General features: G+C 48.7%; 1 protein-coding gene across 5 annotated transcripts; it reads right to left on the bottom strand.

The window, feature by feature from the left end:
• Window positions 1-1,294: 1,294 nt before the first annotated feature.
• Window positions 1,295-10,324, bottom strand: LOC117880937 (phospholipase A and acyltransferase 2-like). Of its 5 annotated transcripts, none has more exons than XM_034777545.1 (5): window positions 10,256-10,324; window positions 5,403-5,462; window positions 3,438-3,540; window positions 2,593-2,861; window positions 1,295-1,985 (listed from the first exon to the last, which is right to left on the bottom strand). In XM_034777545.1, exons 2-5 carry the CDS (start codon window positions 5,415-5,417, stop codon window positions 1,872-1,874), a joined length of 501 nt encoding a protein of 166 aa, XP_034633436.1. In that variant the 5' UTR covers window positions 5,418-5,462; window positions 10,256-10,324; the 3' UTR covers window positions 1,295-1,871. The 5 variants fall into 5 exon arrangements, with proteins under 5 accessions (XP_034633436.1, XP_034633435.1, XP_034633439.1 ...); XM_034777544.1 differs by lacking the exon at window positions 10,256-10,324 and adding an exon at window positions 8,405-8,606; XM_034777548.1 differs by lacking the exon at window positions 10,256-10,324 and adding an exon at window positions 8,405-8,606 and having other exon boundaries at window positions 2,683-2,861.
• Between the last annotated feature and the right edge of the window lie 109 nt (window positions 10,325-10,433).

The raw sequence follows: 10,433 nt of genomic DNA, 5'->3' as shown, positions 1-10,433 counted from the left end.
CAGAGGTAGGTATAAATATGCAGGCAAGAATCAGTCTGGAGATAACGAGGTTAGTTCAATCAGGGAGTTCAATCTAGTAGTTGAGGGCCTCACCCTCAACTGTGTGCAGAGTGTCTGTGTTATGTGCTATACCTACCATGTGCCCCTGAGGGAGTTCGTGGGGAGCTGGAAGGCGCACACCTTTGGTGGGAGTCTGGGAGAGGTGTGATTAAGTAATTGGGGTGTCTTGGGGTCAGCACTGGAGGCGGGGGCCTAAGGCAGATGAGCTGAGGGGCTCTGTTTCTGTGAAGGGGTGATGGACTGAGGGTTGGGGCCCAGGCAATGTGCCACAGAGGCCAAGGGAGGAAACCTGGTAGCAGCCTGCTGAGACCCAGGGAAGATTAAAATACCCAGGGATCCAGAGGCTGGGATTCCCCCCAGGGCAGCCTGGCGAGTGGCCAGGGAGGGGAACGCCACTGGATCTGTGACAGGGGCACCAGCTCCAAATCTGCCTCATCAAGGGGCTTGGCTGGCTTGGGGGGGCAGGGAATGGAGGACAGGGCCTTTCCCCTCTAGGGTGCACCAGCTCCAGTCCAGCGTGAGGCTGGGAGATGGCTGCCTGCCTCACCAGGGACCAGGATCTGGAATGTAGTTTCCTTCTGTATCTGATGACTCGGCCAATTGACATTTGCTGCTCAGATGCTAAAAAGCCACGTGGTTTCAGGGACGAACAACGAAGGGAACTGAAAGTGAGATCCTAACCTTACATGATGCAGGTTCCAGTTTCAGAGTGGCTCAGGCTGTGAGTGGGTCAAAGGCTAGTGGGTGCTGGGTCCAATCTGGCCCCAGGGTGGGGAACTGGCTAGCTCAGGGGGGTAGAGAATGGGATCTGGGCCCTTTCTTCTCTAGGGGGTGCCAGCTCCAATCCAGTCTGAAGTTGGGTGGACGGTTGGCTCAGGGATATGGGGAATGGGATACAGGGTCTTTCCTTTCTCAGGGGAGGCAGCTCCAATCCAGTCCGAGGGTGCAGGGACTGGCTGGCTCAGTGGGTTTGGAAATGGGCTATGAGGTATTCCTTTGCTAGGGCAGCGGGTCTGATCCATGCCCAGCTAGTTAATGGTACTTCTTGGATGCTGAGGGATAGCTCAGTTGGGGGGAGGGATAGCTCAGTGTTTTGAGCATTGGCCTCCTAAACCCGGGGCTTGAGAAAAAGCAACAAATATCACAAGACAATATTATTGATCTGGGGCTTCTCAGGAGTGTTTGTTAAACACGCCTGTGTCTAACGCCTTCAGAGAGCGGTCGTACCCAAGTGTCAGGCATGTGAGCAATGCTTTTATTTCTTTAACAACATGTGGTTCAGCATGACCCAGGCAATCTGTTAATGCTGATGCAAGCTTGTAGATCTGCTGCAGAATCTCTCTGGCTAGATTTATACACACACTCGCCAAGAATGCCCCAGATGTCCAAAACCACTAGTTGCTTTAACGTTCATGTTGCTAAATTGGAGAGGGGGCAGAGAAGAGCCACAAAAATTATTTGAGGGCTGGAAAAAATGCCTGCCAGTGAGAGCTTTAAAGAGTTCAATCGTTTAGCTTCAGTTGAGAGGTGACTTGATTACTTTGTATAAGTATCTTCATGGGGAGAAAATCTCAGCTCTTTAACCTAGCAGAGAAAGGCAGGACAAGACCTAATGGCTGGAAGTTAAAGCCAGACACATTCCAATTAGAAATAAGGCACCAGTGTTTCACAGTGCAAGTGATTAACCATTAGAACAAACTCCCAAGGGCAGTGATCTCAAAGGAGAAAGCGGGTGGGAAGCTAAGCCAGCTCCAGTAGAGATCAGCTCCCATGGATCTTGCTCAGGTCTTTGGCCCAGGCCAACGTTTGCTTTATTCATCCTCCTGCTTGTTGTCAGAGAGCAATGCGCCAATGAATGTAGCAACTGCCACAAGGGCTCCTACGCCCACGATCCCCACCGCCCCTGCAACCATGGCATCTTGGACCTGCAAAGCACAGAAGAGACCTGGTCAGGAGGCCCTGGATAGCCCAGGGGGTTTAAACGCAGCAGTAAATGGCACAAGAACCGTGCTGAGTTCAAGTCCATTTTAGAGCATCCGGCCTCCACAGTTCACCGGAGGCAGCGTAACTGTGGTTCAGGAGTTGTGCTGAGTCTCTGGACCCCTTTGTTCTATTCCAGGCTCTACTCCTGGCCCTGGGCAAATCCCTTCCCGGCTCTGGGCCTCCCTTCCCATCCTTTGTCTAGCTGGATTGTAAACTCATCAGGGCAGGGGCTGTCTCTCGCTGTGCAAAGCCCAGCACAACAGGACCCCTATCTCGGATGGGGTCTGTGTGTAACACCGACAGACCCCGGTCGGTGGGATTGAACCTGGGACTTCTGGATCTTAGTGCATGGGCCTCTACTGTATGAGCTAAAATGCAACTGGCCCTTAGCTAAGGCTGTAGAGCAGACTCATTAATCTCTAAGTGGGCTCAGTACCACTAGATTGGACAGAGGTGTGTGGGTTACATGTGCACACATAGCAGGGCCTCATATGGCATGTGTGTGTACACACATACACACACATACAGCAGGGCCCACTCTGCCCCCACCTGGTCACTCCTAGCCACACCGTAGCGCAGCTTGGTGACGAAGTGCTCGCAATTCTCACTGGTGACACTGTATGGCATCGTCTTCCCCACCAGAGACTCTGCTTCCTGGATAATCTTGTCCACACTCCGACGGGGCAGCTTCCCATCGTGCTTGTTGTTGACCCGGTAGTCATCGCCTTTCACCACTGCCCAGAGGGGTTCCTTTCTCACCACGGCTTTATCAGCCACCACGGACATCAGGCTGGAGAATCCAGTTTTGGTGAACTCACCTGGGGATCCGGGACAGACACATGGACCGTGTGCTAACAGATCTGGATTGATTTTGGAATTTCCATCCCTCCCTGGAGTCTCCATCACTTGGGATGTGTCTTAGCCCAAGCCAAGCAGGGCACATGTCCCAGCTACAGGGCTGGCTGCACCTTTGTCCCCCGTGCACCCTTTCAGGTGTCAGGCCTTGTGCATTCTGGGAGTGGAATCATATGATTCTCCTGCTCTTAAGCGGAGCCCTGGGCTATGGCATCCTGTTGATCAGCCCTGCCTACTCTGCAGGTCCAACTGGGATTGGCACCTGCAGTTCTTCCCTTTGGGAACCTGTGACCTGTGGTGTATGCGGTGACCAGACACTGCCCTACACCAAAGTAGTGTTTAGTCTTAACAGTGGGAACAAAGTGTAACATACAAGACAGGATATTAAAGCAATAAACCATCTATATGAGCTCAAGCCCTGAAGGCTTAATGATCTTAGACCCAGAGGTCCAGGCTCGATCCCCAATACCGACAATCTGGCCCCAGGCATAGCCTTACATCAGCACACACACATTGGCAGAGCCAGGCAGGGTGCTTACTGGGGGGAGCTAAGTGGATGACATATCCGTAGCCCACGTAGAGGGCCCAGTGCCGGTATCCGAAGCGGGAAATCTCAATCAGGTCCCCAGGCTTCGGTTCCACCTGTTGGAGCAAAATCAGCATGACTAATGAGAGGGGAGGAGCAAACCTACCTACCTACCTACCCCTCCGCCCCGGAATCCCTCACTGCAGAGACTTTGAGAACATAGCAGGGTGGCCGATCCAACTGCTGGAGAGGATTGACCTGGCAAACACCAGAGCCCAAAGCACCAGCTTCTGCCCCTGGAGCTAAGGAACCCAGCTGGTCCAGTTTGCAGCTGTAGCAGACTGTGGCTCAGATGCGGAGAAGGTGTGTAATGTACAATGAAGATGGTGCAATTAACCAGAGAGAGGGGTTTGCCACTAAAATGGGCAGAAGGGCGACTGGTTCAGAGGCCAGGGGTCTAAGAGAAGCTGGAGAAAGGATTTGGCTCAGGCATGTGGGTTATGAGGGGCATTTCTCCCTGCCACTAGGAGGCATCTGGGGCAGGATCTCCAGATGGGCTATTTGTTCATGCATCACTAAGGTCTATGGCATACTGGGTGCGGAATCTCAGGGCAGACTTGAGATTGCGCCCTCTTCTGGCTGTCCTGGGGTTGGGAACTTGGTCAGGATTTTCCTTTGCCGCTGGAAATAACAGCCAGGGGAAATTTTCTATCAAAATGTTTTTTTTCAAAAGGAACATTGGGGTTTTGACATGACATAAAAATGTTCATGGAAAGATCCGTTTTCATTTTTAAAAATCATATTTCCTACAAAAGACCAAAAAGTGATTTTATTTCAGTGAAAAAGTGAAACTGTTTTGGTTTCATCAGTTTTGGCTGAAAAAAATCTCTGTTTTGGCCAAAAATATGCCGTTTTCAGTCAAAAATATTCAACTTTTGGTAGTTTTTGACTGAAAATATGTGATTTAAATATTCAGATTTTGTCAGTTTGGGGCCAAAAATCAGCTAAATATGAGTCAACGGTGTAACGCTGTTGCAAAAAAAGCAAACATTATTCTGGGATGTATTGGCAGGAGTATTGTAAGCAAGACACGAGAAGTCATTCTTTCGCTCTACTCTGCGCTGATTAGGCCTCAGCTGGAGTATTATGTCCAGTTCTGGGCACCACATTTCAGGAAAGATGTGGATAAATTGGAGAAAGTCCAGAGAAGAGTGACAAAAATTATTAAAGGTCTAGAAAACATGACCTATGAGGGAAGATTGAAAAAATTGGGTTTGTTTAGTCTGGAGAAGAGAAGACTGAGAGGGCACATGATAATTTTCAAGTACATGAAAGGTTGTTACAGGGAGAAGGGAGAAAATTTGTTCTTCTTAACCTCTGAGGATAGAACATGAAGCAATGGGCTTAAATTGCAGCAAGGGTGGTTTAGGTTGGACATTAGGAAAAACTTCCTAATTGTCAGAGTGGTTAAGCACTGGAATAAATTGCCTAGGGAGGTTGTGAAAACTCCATCATTGGGGATTTTTAAGAGCAGGTTGGACAAACACCTGTCAGGGATGGTCTAGATAAGACTTAGTCCTGCCTTGAATGCAGGGGACTGGACTGGATGACCTCTTGAGATCCCTTCCAGTCCTATGATTCTATGCAACATTTTTCCATCTGCAACTTGCAGTTTGTCAAAGTCAAAATGTTCCTTCTTAACAGTGCAAGTAATTAAGTATTGAAACAACTTACCTATGGTCGTGGTGGATTCTCCATAACTGACAATTCTGAACTCAAGATTGGAAGTTTTTTCTAAAACCTCTGCTCTAGGAATTATTTTGGGGGAGTTTGCTGGCCTTTGTTAGACAGGAGGTCAGACTAGATTATCACAATGGTCCCTTCTGGCCTTGGAATCTATGGTTCTATGAATCGATGAATAAAGGACAAGCCCAATACAAGTTAATCTGATATACAAGCCGTTTCAGTAAGTACTTACCCCTTTAAGTGGCATTTTCGTTGAGCTTCAGAAGCAGAATGGCTTATTTTCTCAGAATTTCTATGTTTTAAAGAAATTAAGATTTCAGTTTCAGTTTCCCCTTGACTAATTCAAATGTGTCACCTATGTAAATCCTCAGAAATTGATAAAAGAAACTTAGGTGTTTGCATCGCATCTAAGTAGCTTAAATGGACACTGGATTGTTGTGGTTCCGGGGGAACCTGTTTAGCTCATTGCTGGAAAAGAAAAGCTAAAATTAGACCAGAGGTGAGGCAAATTCATTGCCGTAAGCATCATCAAGGAAGGAGAGCATGGCACTCTGTACTTCAAAGACACATCCTAAAATCCCCATACTCACCCCTGTCATATAATTGATATGTTTTGCACAAAGTATGCCTTGTGAGGTATCACGTTAAAGGTCTTAATCTGTTGAACATTAATATCCTGTTGGATTGTATGTGAAGTTATGAAGTTTTGCTATGTGTGTGTTACTGAAAAGTGTTGTGAGGTTGGGAACACCCACAACCAGCCTTTCAGGTACAACAATGGAGAAGCCAGACGTGCTGATGCCCATTAAAGAGATTCCACAATCCCAGGAGCTGTATACAATGGAGACTTCTCAGAAAAATCACGTAGAGGATAGAGAATGCTTGACCAATGGGAGCGGACATCCATGTCACAACATAGATCTTTCCAGCAAGCTGGAAGAAACTATAAAGAGGGGAAGAGACATCATAGCTTGGCCTCACTCACCCCCCACTCACCACCTGGAAGAAAGGTCTGGAGGACAAAGACTTTGAACTGGGGAGGGTGGTCGCAGGCTGGCGGAGAGTTCCAGCTTGTGTATTGAAGATCTGTGACATGTTGTACCGTCTATCGGGGTGAGACACTGCTCGATTCAAATCTGTGTAGTTTATAGAACTTAGACTGTGAATTTATTTTATTTCTTAGGTAACCAACTTTGATCTCTATGCTTGCTACTTATGAGCACTTAAAATCGATCTTTCTGTAGTTAACAAATATGTTTTCTATTTTACCTAAAACTGTGTTTTGGTTGAAGTGCTTGGGAAATCTCAGCTCAGTTTACAAAGGCTAGTGAGTGTCCTCTCCACATGGGGAAGGGGCTGGATGGGGGGTGGACTGGGTAATGAACTTACACTGGTCAGGCTTCTGACCAGGGCAGGACGGTACAGTTCTGGGGTACAAGGCTGGGGAGCTGGTGGGAATTGGCTGGAACCTCCCTGTTGATGGTACATGACTGCCTGGGAGAAGCATTCATGTAACTCTGTTGGGTGTGTCCCTGTCTGTGGATGGCTGTATAGGTGCAGTACCGGCCAGAGATTTGTAACTTGATACAGCATCACAGTATGTGAGGATACCCCAGGTTGGAGGGACAGAGGGCTCTGCTAGCAGTCCCACAGGCCAGGCGGCACCCCAGGAACCCCATCACAGAGGGGAAGTGTTTAGGGTGTTGCAAGGGGAAATAGCCAGAAATAATATAAATGGATTGTAAAACCGAAATGTTAAAGTATTGCCACAACCCTGCATGTTCAAACTCAGGAGTGCAGCTGCAAGAGATATTATGAGATTGGTTCAAAAATCGGGATTTTCCTTTGCCGCTGGGAATAAGAACTGGGGGAAATTTTCCATCAAAACGTTTTTTTCAAAAGGAAAATTGGGGTTTTGACATAACGTAAATGGTCATGGAAAGAAATGTTCTTCTTCAAGTTTTCATTTTTAAAAATCATATTTCCTACAAAAGACCAAAAAGTGATCTTATTTCTGTGAAAAAGTGAAACTGTTTTGGTTTCATCAGTTTTGGCTGAAAAAAATCTCTGTTTTGGTCAAAAATATGCAGTTTTCAGCCAAAAATATTCAACTTTTGGTAGTTTCTGACTGAAAATATATGATTTCAATATTCAGATTTTGGCAGTTTAGGGCCAAAAAATCAGTTTCTGGCAATTTTGATTCAAAACTAGGGTGATCATATTTTCCCAAAGGGAAAACAGGACACTGCATGGGGCCAGCCCAAGCCCCTCCTCTCCCCCACATGCATGGGACCGGCCTGAGCTCCCCCCCGCCACCCACCCGTCCAGGGCTGGCTCGGCCCAAGCTGCTCTCCTGAGCCCTCTCTCCCACGCAGGGCTGGCAGTGCCGCTTGCCCCCCCTCCATCCCACACGTTCTTCCACAACCTACTAGGGGTCACACCCCACTTTTTTGGCAAAACTGTGCGTTTGTCCCGTTAGCTCTTGCCAACTTTTAAGCCGGGACTGTCCCGGCCAAAATAGGACGTATGGTCACCCTGTTCAAAACTGTTCCGTTTTTGGCCAAAATTATTCAGTGTTTGGCTAAAAATACAGTTTCTAACCAAAAATATTCAATTTTCAGCAGATTTTGATTAAAAAAAGCTTGATGTTTCATCAAAAACTTCCCATGAGGGGAAAAAGAAACCCAAACATTTTCCAGCCAACCCCAGTTGAGCTCCCAAGGTCTGTCTGCCTCATACCTCCCACTGCAGGATACACTTGCTATCTGTTGTCACAGTGTTGAGCAAATCAATCCAGAATTTAAGAGGGTCCCGCAGATCAAGAGGTCTGGATGCCTGGCAACTAAGCAACCAAATCCTTCTTGCTCTGCAGCTGGTTTGTGAGGGAAGAGTGCGGCTCTGTAATTGACGAAGGGAGATATCCTTCCCTGATTTCACTCCATTGAGAGGAAACAAGTCCAGATGCAGTGTAACAGGACCTCCTCTTCTTGCCAGCCAGCCTGGCCAAGACTATATTTAACTCAAGGACACATGCCAAGAGCTGACCTTCATGGGGTAACCAGTAATCGGATGCCCAGATGCTACCCTGCACCTCTTGAATACACCCCACAAATGAGAGAGTGATACTAGGACTGGCATGGCCCAGCTGGGACAAACAAACAGCTGCAGAGATCAGCTGAGCTAAAAGGTTTGACTGACAGTTCTTGGGGCTTTTTTTTTGCAGCCGGTACTTACCAAGGAAGGAGGCATGATCGTCTTGGCGTGGCGGCGGGGGGCTGGGTCCTCAGCCTGCCTTGTGGGGCAAGGGGCCGAGAGAGGAACGCTCCTCTTTAATGAGCGTAAGTGGTTGCAGATGCGTGTCAGAGCCACAGGCAGCCCTGTTACTCACTAGAGTTCACGCTGCAGGGCAGCGGGGTGTTGACGTGGGCAGGACAGTCTGGGGGAGGGATCAGGTGACGCCAGCCCTGCCAAGGAAAGAGCAGCTAGCCCAGGCTGGTCTGCTATTGCTGCTGACTTGGAGGGGAAGGGAGAAGACTCATAGAAAAGGACAATCTTAGCTCTGAGCCGGTGCAACTCAGATCCCCAGGGGAATATGCTTTAAGATTCTGCTGTTTGGGGATTTCTGGCTCCCCAGTCTCCCATGCTCCAGCCCACAAGATTGGGATGGAACCCAGCAATTCTGACTCTCAGTTCCTCCCACCTCCCCAAACTACTAGACCCCATTCCCCATTCAGAGCTGGGAATGGAATCCAGGAGCTCTGACGCTGTTCCCCGCTCTAAGCACTGGACACCACTCCCCTCTGTGAGACGAAGAGTAGAACCCAGGGGTCCTGATGCTCTAGCCATGAAACTCACACTCCCTGCCAGAGGCCAAATAGAGCTGGCATGGGACTGGCTGGAGCTGAGCAGCCCTGGAGTTTAGAGGCTAATAAAAAGATGAGCCCTTGTATATACTTGCATTTCATGCCACCTCATTACTGACTTGCCAGGCCTCATCCCTGGCTTAATTCCAGTGAAGACCTCTGGATGGGGCCACCATGTGAAATCCCATAGCCAGGGCTGATTGGACCTAGAGACAAAGTGACTCCATGTTCACAAACCCGACCAGTGGCAGATGAGATGTCGCTCAGCGATGCCAGCATTCAGCCCATACACTCCTAGCTACACTCAATTCCCCCCCTCAGAGCAATTGGCTCAGGCTCTTTGCAGACTCAAGCAGCTGTCGCGTCAGTTACGCTCAGTCCATATATTTAGGTTTGTTTCTCAACCAGGACACCTCCAGACTTCGGCAAGCAAGACAGCAAGTGGAGAGAGGTGACATTGCACTACACCGCTGCGTGCAATCCCAGTCTGAGCCCTGCATGCCACAAGAAGCCCACATTGCATGTGCACATGCACACACTCATCCCTTCCAGTCCTGTGTCTCTCTGCTATTGGTGAGGGCGAGACAGTCCGGCAACTCTAACCCTGGTGTAAGCCTGGCGTTCCTGCACTGCGCAATCTTATTGAGATGCATGAGCCAAGCTCGGGGCTGCTGCCACATTCCCTTGGCATCCGAAGAAGTGAGGTTTTTACTCACGAAAGCTCATGCCCAAATAAATCTGTTAGTCTTTAAGGTGCCACCAGACTCTTTGTTGTTTTTGTAGATACAGACTAACACGGCTACCCTCTGATACTATTCCCTTGGCTGTTTGCTGTGTATCACCCTGGCACAAGGCAGCTGGCAGGTCCAGCACCCCTGGGCCAAAACAGGTGCTCCTGTTTAGCCAATTAAGAGGGCAGGACAGCACCTGGAGGCTATAAAGACTCAGGTGAGAAGTGAGAAAACCACTCAGGAGTCCTGACTTCTAGACCATTGTTGGTGAACCAAAAGATTCTCTGACACAGAACCTATTGGTTACAAAATCCCCACAACTGCTACTGGAGAAAAAATAGAACTAGAACAGATAGAACTGCCCCAGAGCTGCTGGACAAACAGTTCCCAGGATTGGCCATGCTGTATTAACCCCCCCCCCCCCCCCCCGCCCAAGCTGTATCACTTGCTTGCTTTAGACCCTCTTGCAGTACCTTGCCCTCAGTACTTACAGGGATGAGAGATGTCTCTTGCATGGGGCTGGAATCGGATGTCCTTGGCTTTCCTGACTGTGCTTTCCACACCCTCTTGTCAGCTTGCCGTTTCATTCTGCCACTGGATTTATCTAAGGCAAATACCACATGGTTTGGATATTCAGGGCTTGGAGTCCAGCCTATGGGAAGGTTATGT

Source organism: Trachemys scripta, chromosome 7 (genome assembly GCF_013100865.1).
Source record: "Trachemys scripta elegans isolate TJP31775 chromosome 7, CAS_Tse_1.0, whole genome shotgun sequence".
NCBI lineage: Eukaryota > Metazoa > Chordata > Testudines > Emydidae > Trachemys > Trachemys scripta.
This window is presented reverse-complemented; position numbering and strand designations above follow the sequence as displayed.